General features: G+C 43.1%; 1 protein-coding gene and 1 long non-coding RNA gene across 4 annotated transcripts; one reads left to right on the top strand and one right to left on the bottom strand.

Annotated features, from left to right (window-relative positions):
* Window positions 1–367: 367 nt before the first annotated feature.
* Window positions 368–7,852, top strand: LOC113971244. 2 transcript variants are annotated; one of them, XR_003535483.1, is made up of 3 exons: window positions 368–521; window positions 4,044–7,549; window positions 7,713–7,852. It is a non-coding gene; the product is annotated as an uncharacterized LOC113971244 (long non-coding RNA). The 2 variants fall into 2 exon arrangements; XR_003535484.1 differs by lacking the exon at window positions 7,713–7,852 and having other exon boundaries at window positions 4,044–4,758; window positions 7,410–7,643.
* Window positions 7,042–17,503, bottom strand: IFT22 (intraflagellar transport 22). 2 transcript variants are annotated; one of them, XM_027690962.1, is made up of 6 exons: window positions 17,396–17,503; window positions 17,054–17,133; window positions 16,870–16,959; window positions 16,030–16,232; window positions 15,003–15,163; window positions 7,042–7,139 (listed from the first exon to the last, which is right to left on the bottom strand). In XM_027690962.1, exons 1-5 carry the CDS (start codon window positions 17,432–17,434, stop codon window positions 15,015–15,017), a joined length of 561 nt encoding a protein of 186 aa, XP_027546763.1. In that variant the 5' UTR covers window positions 17,435–17,503; the 3' UTR covers window positions 7,042–7,139; window positions 15,003–15,014. The 2 variants fall into 2 exon arrangements, with proteins under 2 accessions (XP_027546763.1, XP_027546762.1); XM_027690961.1 differs by lacking the exon at window positions 7,042–7,139 and having other exon boundaries at window positions 12,960–15,163; window positions 17,396–17,501.
* Between the last annotated feature and the right edge of the window lie 1,085 nt (window positions 17,504–18,588).

Genomic DNA, 18,588 nt, shown 5'->3' with positions numbered 1-18,588 from the left:
TTCTCTAACCAACAGACCATGTCAACAGTAGCATCCCATGCATTCAACTTCCTAATCTTGAGTCGACCAGTTCATTAACATCAACGAGATGAGTCATGTCAGATCTGCAAGACTGGGCCATTTATCCCATTTTCTTCCTCTGAGGCACAAGCAGATCAGATATCCCATAAATTCTAATGGTTTGCAGTGCCCACTTGCCAAGAGAAGGAGGGAGTGTTGCAAGTACCATAAAATTCCTTGTCCCATGTGTGTCATATTAAATGGTGTAGCCAAAAGATTTCCCTGTTAAGGCTGCAGCAGCAGTGCTCATTTTGGAGTGTTTTATTCATCCAACCACTGTTAACCCTCAGTTTGTCCCTCTCAGAACTGCCTTTGGAGACATTTAGAAGAACAATACCCAAGAAATTGTTGTGTAAAGAGGGGACCAGGCAGCTAAAGAGACTCCACAGGATTTCAGAGGATCACCACATCTTTGCAAATCCTTCAGCTGAACAAGCCCACCTTTTGAACAGTTAATCCAGGTAGGATTGCTGGAAGCTCCAAAAGTGTAGCTCAAGGCCTTCCTCCAGGTGGGACTCCACAGTGATTCCTGAGCCTTTTCAGTCATTCCTGAGCTTTGCCAATTCCTGTATATCCAGAGACAGTCCAACCAAATACTTGTCAGTACAAGTTAAAATCCCACATCTTAGGTCAGTGGGTACACCCATATGGTCCAGCTATTTCTCATCGATGCCATCCCATCCTTATGAATCATTTTATTCCCTATTTTCCCTGATTTCTCCTAAGTGTTACAGTGGTCTCTCTATTTGCCTCTTTATTTCACTGGAGTGCCTTTTCCAGACCTATGTCCCTTAGATGTAGATACACAAAATATTTTGTATTTCTATGGCACCTTCCACTGGAGAAAGAGCCTTTTAGTAGAGCCAGAAGAGAAGGAATTATCTTGCATTTACAGGCTGAGCAGACCCAGAGACACAGCCTGATTTTCCTGGGGATACACAAAAATCAGCAACAGGAAGGAAAAAACCTGAACGTGTGTCTCCTACTCCCTATAGCTTTTTTGTCATGAAGTACATTTCCTTTCCTTATTCATCCCACCTTTAAAAAATACCAAAAATACTTCTGACCTTCTATGAAAAATAGCTGAAAACAAACATCTGTTTTAAAATGAATATTTCTGAGCAGGTGAAAAGATCAAACAAACTCATTTTCTATAGAATCTCAGTTTGATTCTCTCAAAAATGTTTGCTGCTGAGGTAGCTTCCCTGCCTGGCTCTTGCACCACTCAGGCAGCATCAAGAAGCTCCTTTCCCCTCTGAGACCACAGGAGGTTTCACATTACGTTGTTAACCTCCCTCAGATCATCTCCTCCGTGCACAATCCCAGTCACATTTACATGCAGACATAATGTCACTCAGCCCACTTTATGCCACTTAAATCTCTCTCGTTGCCATGGGGAGCATTGATAAGGAACCAATTAGCAAATAAAATATTTGAGGACGGATGTGGAAGCCACTACTCCGTGGATTTGTGTGTCACAGGCAGTGACATTTCGTTTGGCATTTGTCCTTACCTGGCTGAGCTTCTTCCACTGCGATTTCAGCTACATTGTGTAGTCAAAACATGCCCTTCCCACGGGATTTAGAGGCTTAGACGTGCAACACTATCTGACCCGGGGGAATTTTTACAGTTCTCAGGAGAAGAGGGATTGCTTGGAAAGCGCTTTTCCGGCATGGAAGTGCCAAGAGCACCATCCAGTGCCCGAGCAGAGTAAACACACAGGAACTCCATGGCGTTGGGACAAAGGCAGCTCTGCACATCCCATAGTCCAGCTACACGTGGTGGGGTGCACGAGAATTTAATAAAATACAGACGCTTACAGAAGGAACTTGGAAGGGAAGTCTGGCAAAGCGGTCAGCCTTTCAGGAGGACAGGAGACAACCTGGAAGATCCCATCTTTTAAGCTAGAGCTGTATTCTGAGTTGAGTTACTGATGATTTAGGCAGCAAAAGATGCAAGGGAGGAGGAAGAAGAGGTGGCAATAGATGGAGCTGGTTAAGAAAAGTAGGTAATTAAATCCATGATGGAAAGGAGCTGCTGCAGAGAGAGAAAACCGGGCCAGATCCTGCAATCCTTCCCCTTTGAGAATTGAATCAGCAAAGAGAGGCCGGGAAGGTGTGCTGGCAGCTGAGAAAATAAGGGAGAAGTGACCTCAGCTGCCACTGCCCAGTCCAACAGCCTTGTATGGCTTGTCAAATGTGGGTAGTCCTGGATTTCGAGAATAAAAATTATTTGGAAAAAGATTTTGCACACATGTGGGCCATAAGTACTGGTAATTCTTACTACATATGGCTACAGGCTGTTGGTGGGCTAGAGAGAAGGAACTAATTGGAGAACAAGGAGTCCTTGGGGCTAAAAGTGGGCACAGGCAGAAATTAATGTTATCTGTAAAGAAGTGATACCCAAAAAGATGTCCAAGAAAAAGCATGCAGCTTTTCCAGGGACTGGTAGCTGTGCAACAGTGTATGGAAACTTTGTGTAAACAAGGAAACAGGAGTTTGGCATATTATGAACTGGACATTTATTAATCAGAGATACAGAGTGCTGCAGTTTAGCACGATATTTGTGGTAATCTGTCACTAATATGTTCTCCCTAAAATCAGACTTTGGGCATAGTATAGAAATGCTGTAATCCAAGACAGCTCCTCTGTTGTGTTCAGCTTCACATGTGTTTGCTCTTACTCTTTTTATATTGAACTTGCAGAGCAAAACTCACTTCTTTGATTAATATTGAGCAGTGTTTTGTTAGTGCCCTGTGGCAGAAGTGCCCAGATGGAGTGGGTTGAATACTGAAAACATGAGAAGCATTTAGTGTTCTGTGGAGCTCTGTTAAAGTTGTCTGAATAGAACATCTGGTATCAAACCTTGGGATAAATCAGTTTGGACCTGCTCTGGGTCTGTGCTTTGTTCCAGCTTTACATTCCCTCTCTTCCTTCCTTGTTCCTAGAGCCAATAGATGATGGTTTATTGCCTGGTGCAACCCATTAAAGTCCCTTTGTTGGGGCTTGGCAATTAGTTGAGCAGAAAGAGTATAAAAATCACTTTGACATCTGTGGGGTTGAAATGGCAACGCTGACTTAAGATCTCCCTGAAAGGCTTTTTATCTGTCCTCAAGGTGTGGCAGAAAGAAGAAAGAGTGGTTATCCAGAGACTTGGGGAAGATATTGCCTGATGTGCCTGCAGAGTGTAACCCTGTTAAAGAGCTTTTGTGTGTATAAAACGTGTCTGCCCACCACAGGGCCCTGGTGTGGGCATGCAAGACCTCCCTGCCAGGGGAAATTCTTGGTATCCCACTGCTCAGCACTGCCACATCCCTCTGCCAGCCCTGCTTTGTGTGCAAGAAAAACTCCTGCAGATTTGAAGAGTGAGGAAGGAAGACGGGAGCCGTTGGGGTGTCGTGTGACCGACACCACACAGCAGATGGAGGTGCCCATCCTTCAGTCCTACAACACATTCCACAGCCCCAGCCTTCCCAAACACATCCCACTGCTGGGAACAGTGAGGTTTTCACATCAAGAACTGTGACTGCAGAGGCGAATCAGGTGCTGAGGCACATGGACACCTAATTTAGAAGTGTTTGAGATGAACTCCTTGCACTTTAGGAAGTGTTTCAGCTGAGGTACACAGAGCTCCCAAATACCCTTTGGATATTTGGCTCCACTCTTGGGCAGATTTGCATGAGTGGTGTTTTTACCTGCTCATGTGAGTGGTGTTTTTACCTGCAAATTTACCAAATTTACCAAATTTACTGTCTCTAACTCCCCGAACTATGACCGAAGCCATGAAAGAACACCAAATGGGAATTCCTAAATTGCCTTCAGAGTATTCTGAAGCAACTCCTTCCTGAGTAGTAACCAAGAAAAATGTCTCACAGTGTAACATTTCATGCTATTGAGAAAATAAGATATTTTGAGTTATATTCCTTTAAGATGTCTTGCTGTGTTTAAAGGGCTGGTTTTCTTCTCTTTTTGTCTTGTTTTCAGGCTTGATACATCAACCAAACTTCAGAGGAGTTGTTCTTGCCTCACACCAATGTTGAGACGAAAGAGAAGCAAGTTATTCATGTTTAATGTTGTTTTGTGCCAGATGTTTTGCTGGTAGAAATCCATAGCTCCACAGGCACCCGTTTCTTCAGGATCTGGAATGTCTGACACAATTTCTGTCTCCATTCTGGACGGTCTGTGAAGGAAGCTGCTTTATTTTGCAATATTGAATATTCATGCTGGGAAGTTATAAGGAAAAACAAAATAATGAGAGACAGGGTCTCTAATAAGCTTCCTGTCACATGAGGCTCTGGTTCTGGTGAAGCAGATGTGGTTGCTGACTTGTTTCCAAAATGTTTGTTGAGTGGTGATTAGATTCTGTCATACTGATGTTATATCTCTGTGATCTCATTCAATACAAGTAGTTCTGCAAACAGTGAAATATTTTTTTCCTATGGATTTATATCTTGGATTGTGTTTCTGCATAAATTCTCTGATGTTTAATGGGGATTGAGTTCATTTTAGCCTGTTTCTTCAATGAGAGATGAGTAATCTGTCTTGACTTGGCTGCCTACTTTCACAAAACTTGCAGGAATTAAATATCACAAGTATTTAAAATTTGAGTGGGAATTATGAACCAGTTCCAGAGTTATTTGGGGCCAACTCATATAAACAAACATAAACATGAGTCTCATTTTCTTTACAAAAGCAAAAGGTAAGAAGCAATCTTTTATTACTTTGTCATTCTATTTTGCCTGCTCGATTCTATTGTTTTATTAGTGATCAATCATAAAAGATATGCTTTATTTATAAAGCTGTGTGAAATATGAGACTTGTTTGCCACATTGAATGCATATTAAAACATCATTAATTTATACTTATTATGGGCCACACAAGAGATGACATTGTTTTTTATTGTCCTTGCTGGAGCAGGGGAAAGAGGTGACATGGATTTTAACTTACATGTTTGCACAGGCAAGTGCAGAGAAAGAACATTATTTTTCCTTTAGAATTCTCATAGTTCTGATTTGGAAAGGGAGAAAGCAAACTTAGAATTGAAAATGATCTTTTGTGTTGCTGAGTCCAGTCTTCTGCTTCTGCAGAGAGCCAAGTTCCCAGTCTTTGTCATAGAACAGCTTGTGCTATTCAAAAATATGCTCCTTTCTCTTTGTCATCCCTCCTATCCTCCCAGTTTCCCACTTTATTTGGATGTCTGCTCCAGAATTTTCTTCCATTGATAGGAAGAAACCCTTTAATTTCCATAATCAGTTTATGCACGTTTGCTCTTGTTCTGTGTTGTTCTATGTTCTTGTTCTTCTTTCCTAAAAAGTTCATTCCTGTAGGTAGCCATGTCTGTATAGGGAATAAGGAAAGAAGACCCTTCCAAGAGGACAGAAAATCTACACTTGGGTAAATCCTTAAGACACAAATCTGTTGGAAACTAGGCTTCAACAGCACTTAGCATAAAATGTTTGTGTGTCTAATACTCCCAGGTTTTTCTGGGACTGGCAAATGAATTATTTAGCAATGGAAACTGCACATGCATCTGCTTGGCTTCTGTGGGTTCATGTTAAAGAAAATTACAGGAGTGTCTGTAGGGATCACAATTGCCCAACTTTGTGTCATAGGCCCTGCGTCTTCACAGGCCTCAGAAGTTCCCATTTAGCTGAGTAGAGGAGAACAGAGTGGCAAGTCTCTGCTTTTATTGCTAATGCTTTGTAAAATAACCTTTATGGACTGTAGATTCAGTCCTGTGCAGGTCTGTGTGACTTAAGATCTATTACACTGCACTTCATATTTGTGCATCTCTCTCCAGTTCCTGGAGAGGAAAGAAATTAAAGGTCTAAAAGGTTAGCTTGGTGTTAATAGATCCAGATATACCCAATATTTAACTTCCCTGGACAAAGGAACTGCTTCAAGGGCTGGCTTGTCCTGTTACAGTGTGACAGTGTCAGCCCTGTGTGCTGCAAACCTTCACCCAACCTTAGAAATAAAAAATAAAAAAGCCAAGTGTCTGCTCAATGGAAAACAGATGGAGTTTTCATTAGATATTACTTTTAATGATCTGCTTTAAAAGTAAAGATACACCAATCCAAGCAGAAGAAGGGCCTCCTAATAGCTGTGTTTAGGTCCCAGGCTCATTATCTGAGCTACAGATAAGCAAGATTGCAAGACCTTCGAATCATTGGAACCTCCAGTTAAGCTTGCCGACCATTATTAGAATTCCAAACACAGCAGAACTATTTTGGAGCCTTACCAATATTTTTTCCTGAAGATGTATCTTTATTTAATGATTCAGAGTTATTATGATGGGCCTGGCAGTCAGTTGCTCGGTTTCTGGAGTATTACCATTTAACCTAGGTCAGGATAAAAATCTGGGAATATTCATTGCAGGGCAGACCTTTTGCATCTTTGAAGGCCTGTTCTTCACAGTCCACCTTGGTGTGACTCCCCCAAATGGTGTTGCTGGCTGTGAGAGGTGACCCCAGCAGTCTGGAAAGCCTGAAGATCCTTCCTAAAAAGATAAACCCTGCATTCTGTGCCTGTAGGTACTAAATCAACTTTTGACATGTAAAGAACAATGCAATCCCAGGGTTTTAGGCATAGATGGCTGCTGCCAAACCACAAGAAATGCTTTTGTCTCGAACTCATGGAGCAGTAACATAGCAATGGAGGGTGTACCCTTGTCTGTTATTCCCTCTGAGCAAATTCTCAGAGACATGTTACCAGGATTCAGATAGATTTCATGGAACTAGGAGAGAAATGGGCTTTAATTTTCTTATAAAGGGAGGAAGAGACAATAGAACTTGGCAAAACATGTGGCAAGTTTTGTTTCTGTCTGAGAGTTATGCAAGCAAAACCCAGTGCCCATCCTCAGACAGCACTCTCCCAAGTGAGACTCACGTGAGGAAACTTGTGTTACTTTTCTTCCTAAAACCTTCAAAATTGCTTTATTTCCTTTGCATATGTGTAAATACAGCCTATGTCTTCAACTGATCTCCAGCTGGTGAGTATGAGTCAGAATCCAAACTTCTCAAAGTTCAAGGAATTTTAGAGCTGATGTTCTGGTTCACTGTCACCTCTGTAGAAAAATACCTGCATGAATAATGAGAAATAAGCCTCTTGTTTTCATAAGAGGGACCAGAAGGATCAAGTTCAGAGAAAGTCTATCACAAACTGTTAATTAAGCACTGTTCTGAAACCAGTTTTTTCCCACTCTGTTAGAAACCTTCTTCAATTTCCAGACTAGAGTTATTAGTGGCTGATTTGTTCACATATATTACTGTGCCAAAGCTGTCTTTTAGTTTAGATTATACACAGACAGAATGTGAGTCTTAGGTTTCCTCTGCTTTTTGTCTCTTTCAGGGGAAAAAAAAGAAAAAAGAGCTTAAATACAAGGTCACCTTGTGTTCAAGGCCCAGTTATTTCCTCACACAATTCAAGGGTGGGGGGAGAACAAGCAAAAGGAGCAGATGACAAAGATGACAAGAGTGCTTTATGTTTAGGTTTGTGTACCTTAGAATGATCCAGCAACAACATCCCTGCTCCTGTTATCTTATGTCCAAGTAAATACAGTTAATTTTCTTTCTTTAGGTTATATTTGCATCATCATCATGGCTAGGCTTCACGAACGAAGATTTGGGAAGGGCTCTACCACGTTTGTTGCAGAAATCAAGCGAATGCCCTCTCTCCCTGTGTTACTAGAGTGTATTGGGATCCAGTTTTTGAGAAAATGTGTTTATTCTCTTTCATTGTACCCCTATTTTATGCCTTCGACACTGGAGTATAGATATACTCCTCCCCTTGTTCTCCCTATATGGTCCTAGTTTACATAATCCGCCCTTGCTCCTCCTCAGTTGCTCCCCTTGTTCCAGCAAGTTCTGTTCCTGCCCCATAAAAGGCAGGAGCCATGTTAATAAAGTGTTGCATTTTGCACTTGACATCGAAGTGTCCGAGTCTTCATTCCTGTCAGGCTGTCGAGGACGCTGAGAGAGCCTGTTTACCCCATCTGGTGGAGAGTGCGGGCAGGCTTGAGCTCTCTGAAGTGCAGAGAACTCGCCTGCTGATTTGGGGGACGTGCGGGAGCAGAGCGGACGGCAGATCCCGACGGTCACCACACGTGCACCTGGACCAAGCGACAGGATCTGGGTGAGAGGCGGTGAACCCTAAAATCCCCTGCCTATCCTAAGAGCTAGAAGATGGGAGCCCGATTGGCAAAAAATGAGATTGAATTTTATAGGCGCCTGAAAGATTTTCTAAAGGAACACGGGCTCCCTGTGGGTAAAAAATCGTTAAAGGCACTAACAAAATGGGTTTATGAACATGAGGCTGTCCCAGAGCGTTTAGACTATTTGGAATGGGCCAGAATAGGAGCTGCACTGGGGAGAGCTGCTTTCGGGGGAGACAGGCGAGCAGCAAAGGCAATGGAGGCTTGGAAAGGTATTTTTAACATACTTGAAAAGACTGTAGACAGGAGGACTCGCAATCGAGTCGCGCGTTCGGTGTCGGGGCTGGAGCTAACCAGAAAGCAGACACGTGCTCCTATTCAAAACAGTCCCTCTCCTTACTTTAAAAATGCCTGCGGCGCCCATGGACACCTTGCTGGTGCTTTAACAACATATCACACAGAATCCACAACAGTTGTAAGGGCAGCTCAGTCGGCAACACAGCGGAGAAGAGAGCGACGGGAAAAACAGAGGGCCTGGAAAAAACTTGAGGCAAAACAACTGACAACCCTCTCAGTAACAGAGGGACTGAACCAACTTCACCAAAGCTCCTCAGAGGACATTGAAGCATCTTTTCATAACCCATCAACATCAAAATCAGCATAACCAAAAGTAAAATGGAACCAAAACCTTTTCTTCAGTTTTCTCTTTTCTTTACAACATAATCTATAAGTTAAATTTTGTTATAGTTTTTATTTAATAGAAAAGTTTATATGGTTTTGAGTTTTGAATTGAAAATTTATGTTTTACAAGTAATATGTTTGCTAAAACAAAAGTTTATTTTATAAAGAACAACATCATAAAATGAACTTAAAAGTGTGTTTGCATGAGTGATGGTGGCCACCGTGAGAGTTCGTGTGAATGTGTGTGTGTGTGAGCTTAAAGAACACAACAAGAGCTACCTCAAATGCATTATGCATATGACAAACTAGGAGAAATGGTGATAAGTTTTAGTAACTGACCTTTGCTTAATTTCATAAATTCTGTTTTTCCTTCTTCTTGAAATAATGACTAATCTCTATTTTCTTTACTTTGGTACCTCAAATCACAGTCGAAGTTATGCCGGCAAATTTCCACAGGTTGTTAAATTGCTTATGGTTTAAAAGTTCATTGTAGTTGAAAGTTTTGCTATTCAAGGTTAAATTGTTGAGGTAATGCTGTATCACAAATTGTTGAATTGTTTGTTATCAAAAGTTTTTCATTGATGAAGTTAACAGTTTAAAAGTACACAGTTTAAAACTGAATGGTTATAGTCAAGTTGAAAGCATAGGATATCCTTGAAATTTAAAGAATAGGCCTAATGTTGCATTACCAATTCTAAAAAGCTTTCAGTGGAAGAATTAAGAAGTTTCCTTATTTTACCATACCAATTTATAGTTAAGCAGTTATGTCAGCTGACTGTTATCAATTGTTAAAATGTTCCCTGTTGTATAATGTTGTCCCATGATTCCTTCCCCTTTCACTTCTCATCTACACAAAAACATTATACTTCATCACCAATAATTTGTTAAACTGCTTCATCAAATTCCTTTTTTACATCTCAAACCTGTTCTTCAAATTTAAAAAACAAAAAAGACAGTCTGTTTCTGTAAGTGAAATATGGAGGTGATACAGTAAAAATACATAATAGAAAGCTCCCAGAGTGGTTTACTAAGAATAATGGATACAGAATGTTATTAAATAGAAGGCTTTAAGAGTGGTTTACTAAGAAAAGAAAGTTTAAGTAAGTTGAAAGATGGTAAGAGAAGGAGAACAATTGACGAGCAGCAGTTCTAAGAAAAAAAGAGTAAGTTATGAGAAGATTGTAGTGGAAAAAGAAGTGAGGATAAAGTAAATTAAATGAAAGATTCTGCTTCTTTAAATCTCTGTTGTCTATAACCAAAACATAATCCCTCAAAGAACTAATCTCAGACAAACTGTGTTACTCCCTTGTGCTTATTTGCCCTTTTACTTACTTACCCTTATTATAACTTGATTTCCTTTCTTTATTAATTGCTTTTGTCATATTGAGGGACTCAAAGACTCACTAAAAAAACTATAACTAATGTTCTGTGTTACCAAAAAACAGTCCATGATAAATTCCAGAAAGTTTTCTTTAAACTTGCTTTTCTATAAAACAAAAAAGGGGGAGATATTGGGATCCAGTTTTTGAGAAAATGTGTTTATTCTCTTTCATTGTACCCTATTTTATGCCTTCGACATTGGAGTATAGATATACTCCTCCCCTTGTTCTCCCTATCAGGTCCTAGTTTACATAATCCGCCCTTGCTCCTCCTCAGTTGCTCCCCTTGTTCCAGCAAGTTCTGTTCCTGCCCCATAAAAGGCAGGAGCCATGTTAATAAAGTGTTGCATTTTGCGCCTGACATCGAAGTGTCTGAGCCCTCATTCCTGTCAGGCTGTCGAGGACGCTGAGAGAGCCTGTTTCCCACAAGAGTGAAAAAACAATATAATTGTTTCTTTCTTCTTGTCTCATTGAGTGGCCTTTTCCTGGTTTAGTGTAGCTTTGTGAGCATGGGTGGCCAAACCATGGGTTGCACAAGCCAGTTCCATCATCCTGGTGATTACAGCACGAGGTGAGAGGTTTCAGATACTCCTGGTTGTGAAGAAATGATTTTCAGAGGATGAACTCTCAGCAAATTCCAAGCAGGTGCCTTTCGGAGGTGTTTAGTTACGCAAACCTCAGTCACTCAGGAGGGAATCTTGTCCTAAGTGAATAACATAAGATGGATCAGTGCGAAAATCCACACCTGGAAGTTGCTTCCTAAAGCATCTCCATGTCAGCACCCTGCATATTCTATACTGAGGGTGCAAACCCCCAGCATGGATGGACACTCTGCAGGGTGGTGGCCTCCGTGACTCCCTCGAGTCACTTGGCAGCGCAATAATGGAAACGGGAACGTGGGATTTCTTATGTCTATTGTGTCCATTGGAACAATGCTGCTGAGAGCAACTGGGACCAAAGGCCTGGCCTTCAAAATATATGTCTTGAAAGCTGCATTTTTTTGGTAAGGTCCAAATGTGTTTCATTCAGCTTTGCTGCTACTCCCAGAGTTGAGCTGTAAAAAAGTCACACATCTGGGCTGTGCTGCCTGTAACTGTTTTCGTCATCCCAAGCAGTTTTTGGCTTCATGATGTTCTGTGTGTGCAGAAAAGAGCGTGTAAGAGCAAACTCTTAACTGAAGAGCTTAAATGTCTTGAATCACCAGCCTGCAGGGTAGCCATGGTCTTTAACTTAATAGATATAAACCTGAAGTCTTAAAATTCTGCATTTCTAGCCCTGCAGAGTTCTCATTCAGACTGCTCCCTGTCAAATTTCCATGCTGACTCCATGTCCAGACAGGTCAACTGTCCAAAGGAATGATGGACCAAATGCTTTCATGGGAGACAAGTGTGAACTTGAGTAGAGCTCACCTATAAAGTTTTTTGAAGCTATGCAGCAATAAAACTTTGAAAATAATTTCAGTACATCCTAAATAAAGGGATGTAAAATGGCAGGATTATCAACATTTAATGCCAAGTGACAAAATAATGTTGCACCTCAGTAATTTCTGTTGAAGTAATGGGTTGTTTTCTCACTGCACAGTTGGCATATCCTGGAGTCTTCGGATTCTGCACTGTGGAGGCTGAATGTGTTTGAATTAATTAATGAATATTTAAAATGTTCTATGTCCCTCATTCCAGCCTCAGTTCCCCAAAACATGACAGTGCAGGTGATCACAGAAAAGCCACTGGAACAAATAGCTACTGAATTCCAGTGTGGTCAAGGATCCACAGGAAGGACAGGGAACTTGGAGACTCCCAGTTTGTGCATAGTTGATCCAAAGCAGGGGTTTGGGGCCTGTGGCTGCTGCCAGGATGAGAAGGGGACACGAAGGGGACACTCTGAGAGCCTGAGGACACCTAGAGAAGGCGACATGTGTCTGGAGGAGTTGGCAGACTTGCCTAGTTCTCTGTCTTCCTTTCCACTTCTTGGAAAGTCCATCCAAAAAAGCCTTTCCAAACTTCCCAGCATGGTGGGCAGGTCCTCAGTGTGGAAGAGTAAAACAGAGTGCTTTTGCTGCCAACTCGCTGTCCCCTTCTGCTCCTGAATTGTTCCTACTCGTGGTTAAACCCGTGCCTTGCCAGCTGACTGCTGTGTAACTTATGGCTGATTTCCACATCCTCCCACTTTCCTTTACACTTTTCCTGGCAGTTCTTTGGCCTCTCAAAAAGTATGGACAGAGCACAGGACAGTCACTTCCCAACCACATGGCTTCAGGCACACAAACAGACCTGCACATCCCAATGAGTAACACTGGGATGGGGCGTTGCTGGGGGCTCTGCAGACTCTGACAGCACAGAAGGGCAGGTTGGGAAGGGCAGACAGAGACCTAACTCTGCTCCTCTGGCATTCTCATACCTCCCTTCTAAGTAGGTGCCTCTGATGGCCTGTTTCATAAATCATTAATGAAAGATACTTCTGAATAAACTTTCTCTTCTCCAGTACTAAGGATTAATTTTGCATGAGTCTGTGTGTTTACTCTATTCTTCAGCAGCGACAGAAATCACTCTCTTGGCCAGATTTTATGAATGATGTTCCACATTTATTGCCTATTATGACCTTTTTGGATGATACAAAGTCAAGTCTAGGGATCTGTCTTTCTTATTTTTCTTCTCTAATGAACAGTTTGTTGCAGTATAAAGACACCTGTAATTTACATCCTTTATTTGAGATTAAAGTAAGCTCATGATTAACATATTATTTGAAGCAAGGTGGTGAACGGGAGGGTTCATTGACTTTTCAACCCTGGAATCACGCAAACACTGTTTTACATTCCAAATAAAATATTTGCTGGGTTTCACACCAGTCTTTTACCAGTGCGTATCACAATGTTGCTGTTGGGAAAAACTGAATTTATTAAGGCAGTATATTTTAAAAATTGGCTCCAGCACCACACAGCTGGCAACAAGGAAAAAGTAATCTAAGGCAGCATGTAAAAAAGTGTTCTTTAGTTAGACTGTGAATTTTCCAATAACTGCCTCCAACAGACCACCCTATGACACTGATTGCAAGCACATAAAGCCTGATGGTTCCAAAGTCATATAAATAAAACGTGGATGTTGAAATGCCAACCTCCCACTATTCGCCTCCAACCTTTTCTTTTCATCTCTTCACTGCTTATTTTGCTTTTTTTTTTCTTTCCCGGTGTCCTTCCTCTCACTGATGTTTTCCTTCAGTACCACCTCCCTCTTTGCCTCCCAGAACCAAGTGGAGGTTTCAGCTTTAATGGCAGAGCAGGAGCCAGCAGGCAATGGAAAGAAGCTGGGGCAGATTTGGTGAGGACATCAAGCCCCCCAAAAGCAGAAGAGAGCAGGTTATTTGTGTGTGCACACAACTTCACACACCCAGTGCCCACCTGATCAAACCAGTGGATCACTGGAGCAGTTTAGGGAAGTTCTAAACTCGAGCCTAGCTCAGTATGGTTCAGAGTGTTATTTGTAGCCATGAGTTTGATGACCTGGAGCTGTTCTAAGATCTTTTAATTTTTCACCTCCCAAGCCATTGCTTAAGGACAGGCCACTCATCACTCAGAAAAGAGCTATGAAAATAATAAAAATAGATTAATTAACCTGGAAGAAAACCCAAGAAGCTCTCAGTCCTTTTGTCTGGAACTAAAATACATCTGGTACTTCCTGGTTTATATCATATTTTGTGTAAAGGCTGTTTACTCAAAGACAGTGTTGGTGTCAATTCTTTGGCTATTTGGGTTGGTGACAAGTTTTTGTAAATGTCTCTTGTTAGACCTAAGTAGGGTGAAATGTTTATCTCTGTTTTCCTTACTAAAAATTAAGCAAGTTGTTAAGAGTTTCACAAAACCATAATTAACTTTCCCTTTGCGAACAGAACATTTTAAAAATGTTTTTATTGCCTTAGTAATGAGTGTTACAAAAAATGTCTTCCACAGCAAAACACACTAATAACAGGGATGAGTGCAAACCAAACAAGTCAAAGTAAATTATCTATGAAACCACTTATTTTAATGCAACAGGGAACAGTAATAAAAGTTTTGAAACAGCTTTTCCTCCTTTGACAAAGCAGAACTATTTTTTTCTCTGTTGGAGCTCCTGACATAGGTCAAAATATTGCACTACACTGAGATTTCAATTCTTTTCCTCCCAGAGAGACCTAAACATTGTCCTCACAACATGTGTATTTTGTTGGAATAGAAGAAAAACCTAGTCCTGAGAAGGACTGCAACCAGCTCTGTCAGGCCAAGGCAATGGCTGTGCAGGAAGAACATAAAAATGTGGATTCCACACCACAACTACTCTCAGATCTCTCTTCCAATCAGTGTGTACTGACTTCCAAGGGCATAACTTCTCCAGGAACCCAGCTAACACGAGCCCTTTACTCAGATGCTTCAGCACAACTCCACAAATCTTCTGTTCTGTCAGGCCTTATTCTCTGAGCCCCTCTGCACAAAGGGCTTCTGGGAGGGATGACCCAAACCTTTCTCTTTTGCTCCACGCTCACATATTAAACAATACCTTCCTGTACTTCTGATGCCAAAGTGCAGCTGTAAAGTCACCCAAATTCCTGGATGTGCAGCCATCTCCTTGGCACCACAGCTCACCTGATGTCAGCGCTTCTTTCCAGGCTGAAGTGTTTTATAGGCTGGCAAATTCTCCTTGTGAGGACCCATTCACAGGCTTACAAGGGGAAAACTATAATTTTTTCTTCCCTGTTCAGTACTTTTTTTTAATGTTATGAGATAATTGACATTTCTTCCCTCTCTCTGCTCTCATTTATTATGGTGATAATGCTTCTGAAGTATTTCATGAATTCCATCCGAACATCTTCAGGATCTTCCTCCAAGTTGGAATGTATTAGTTTTAGTTTGTTCAGTGGGTAAGCTTTGAAAGTAAATAAAAAACAATTAAGTATATTCCTTTTAAAAAAGAAATATTCATGAAGTCATGGGACATCTGGAATTCAGTACTACCCAATGTTTGATACCCCAAATAAAACATAAAGAAGAAATGCAGCAGAGCTTGTCAGCTTTACAAACAAATCCAGCTTACTGCCAAATTAAATTCTTCAAACAGTATTATTACAGCTTAAAGTCTGGTTTTGGACTCATATTCAGTTAGACAGAATCAAACAATTCAGCACTGCACTACAGTTTTACTGCTGAAGTGATATGACATTTTTTGATTACTTCAAAGTTATGGAATCATACTGTTATATTAAATATGTATTAATATATTAATACTTATAACAAATATGTAGTTGTTTGAACACTGGAGCAGGTTGCCCAGAGTGTGTGTTTTCATTGATATAAACAGCCACAAATAATTTTGCAGTATATAAGGCACTGATTTTAAAAGGGAGATCATTAGCCTCTTATTTCAAAGGGCTCCTGTTCTTTTGATTGATAGAATGCAGATTTAAATGGTCTCAAAAGTGTCAGTTAACAAAAAGACATCCAATGGAAGAACCAAACTTCTAATGATGAGGAAATATGGCAGGAGTTCTAATTCCTGGCTCAGCTGCATAGTTACTGTGTGACCTTAGAGAAGCCACTCAAAACTTTGCTTGCCTTTACTCTCTCTTTTGTGAAACAGGAATATCCTTGAGATCAATTATTTCTGGTTTTGCAGGGTGTTCTTTAATTGGCAGATTTAAATGAAAAATGCAAGCCATAAGTTATGAACAGTTTTAAAGACACAGAGATCAGTGAAAAGCTCCGAGTTACAGATGGAGTTTTCCATCTCCTTACCCAGGGACAGGTTTTCCGTGTCCTCTGCACTGCCTGGCTTGTGATGTGCCACCAGGAGACACTGACTGTCGAGCAGTGGCTGCTGCTGCACGAAGCAGGAGTACCACATCTCAATTTCTTTCAGGTGACTGGGCAGCTCAGGGTTGAAGATTATTATTACCCCATGAGAGTCCTTCATCAGAGCTGGCCAGCATGTTTCAAACCTTGAAAAAACAGAAAATGGCAAGATTGACAGCTGGACAACAGAAACATGCACCCAAACTTCCTCAAGTTTTCTTCTTCTCTCCTCAAAAAGCCATTTAAGTGCTTTTTTTTTTTAATTATAAGATTAGTAATCTTGCCAGTGATCTATATATTCCAACTACTTTGTCTTACCTATTATGCTACTTGGTCCCATGATTTGCTGACAATCTGCTATTTGGTCAAATGCTTATTTCACCTTTTTCCCTAAAAATGGACCTGTCCCTTTCTCAATTGTATTTCTTGGAAATGTAGGGCTCAATCATATACATACATTGTTTGAAGTTCACTCACATAACAGCCTCAAGGAGATAAAGGCAATTACAAAGTGGGCCTCTGTCTCCTTTACCTGTAATTCCATTCCAGGAGCTGTGGACTTTACTGGTATATTCAGTACTTATGCAAAACAAAGTTCTGCTGTGGTCATGGCAGAGAGTACCTAATGTCAGATGCTTTACAGCAGAAGCTATAGAAGAATATGTTGGGGTAAAGAGTCAGGAATATTCCTCATCTCAAACAGATCATTGGTTTTAGGCCTGAAGTCTGAATAACCCGTGTAAACAGAAATATCAGGGGTTAAGTACCAAGGACGTGGCTTACTTTTGGTCACCACTGCAATCCCACAGCTCGAATCGACACCCAGCTCCCTTGCTGTTCCCGTTCAGGTTTGGCTTCTCATACTCCAGGATCCTGCGGGAAATGATGGATACACGGTGAAATCCTCCTATGCAGCAGCACAGCAGAGCTCGGGGGTCGGCGCACAGAGCTCGGGGGTCTCGCTCACCTCACCCCCTGCGTCGGGCTGTAGCTGCCGATCCCTTCCGTGCTCTCCGACACGAAGTTCGCCAGCACCGATTTTCCAGACTGGCCGAAAGACACCCAGCAGGAATTTAACGCGCCACAGCCACAGCGGCGGTGCCCACCCGAGCCCCCCCAAACGCTGTCCCTCCCGCTCAGCCCCGGGCCCCTCTCCCTTCTCCCTCCCTCCTGCCGCAGGGCTCCCGCGGGGTTCGGGGGGGTCCCTGTCGGGGGGTCCCTGCCGAGGGCCCCTGTCGCGGGGTCCCGTGTCGAGGGTCCCTTTCGGGGGGTCCCGTGTCGGGGGTCCCTATGGGGGGGTCCCGCTCACCTCGCGCGGCCCCACCAGCAGCACCTTCGCCCTCAGCATGGCGGGAGGGGCGGGGGTGACGGCGCCCCCCCGCGGCCGCTGCCTGGCAACGCGTCCGCGCGGGAGGAAGGAGGGCGGCGATTGGCGCTGCCGCCGTCACGTGACGGCGCGGGGCGGGAAGGGGGCGGTGCACGCGAGGGGCTCGCGGCCACCGTGAGTGGGCGGCTCCATGAGGGGGCGGCTCCCTCAGACCCCGCGACGTCGCCGCCGCGTCCCCACAGAGTCCCCTTAGTGCCCCCACTGACTCTGTGTCCCCATACACTCCTTGTGTCCCCGCTTCGTCCCCTTCGTGCCCCCACAGTGTTCCCAGAACGTTCCCGCTGTGCCCCCGCAGCGCCAGCAGTCCAACCCCGCTGTGTCCCCACAGTGTCCCCGCTCTTTCCCTGCCGTGTCCCCTCAGTGTCCCCACGGTGTCCCCGCTCCGCCCGGCCCAGCCGCTCGCGGATCCGTCTGCTGGAGTAAGTAGGTCTCACAGCGAAAGGGCGAAGGGATCCTTTACACTCCACACGCTGATCTGGTCCTGGGAACACAGGGTGACCGGCGGGTAGAAAGGTGAAGTCCTGCTGGCGCTTCCCAGCTGCTGCTTTCACAAAGGGACGAGATTCCCGCACGGGGCCCCCTCCAGCTGTGCGATTCCTGAGCACTGAGGAGCGGAGGGACAGCTCAACACTCTTGAGGGCAGGAGGAGGAGAAAGTGGAAGGACCCTCTCAGACCCTTTTTCTGCCCGTAGATACCAAACTTTGAGCCATGAGAAGATAAACCCCACGATTCCCGTGCAACCTTTCAAGGAAAGATGCAATAGGGACCACCAAGCCCAACCTGCTGGCCGCCCACAGTGGGTTTGTAGCGCCTGTAAATCCAAAGCACTGAGCCCTGAGGGGACCCCCAGCTTTTGTGTCCATTGTGTTATAGCGAATCCTTCTGCCTGCACCGTTTTGGGGAGAGGTGTCCCCTTGGTCCCTCTGGCCTCTGAAAAGCAAGAGCCAGATACTAAACACACCTAAAACTCACACGGTGCTCCTGCACTGCCCTGGTGTCCCTCACTCATCCCATCCTTGCCTTGTTTCATTGCAATTTTACCTGCAGATTCTCCTTGAAAGGACAATGAAGCCAAGCTCTTGAAGATTCTTATTAAGGCTCGTTAGGGGGAAGC

The sequence above is a fragment of the Neopelma chrysocephalum genome, unplaced genomic scaffold (genome assembly GCF_003984885.1).
Source record: "Neopelma chrysocephalum unplaced genomic scaffold, ASM398488v2 Primary Assembly neopelma1_82, whole genome shotgun sequence".
NCBI lineage: Eukaryota > Metazoa > Chordata > Aves > Passeriformes > Pipridae > Neopelma > Neopelma chrysocephalum.
Note: the sequence above shows the minus strand (reverse complement) of the source record. Positions and strands in the feature narration are given on the sequence as shown.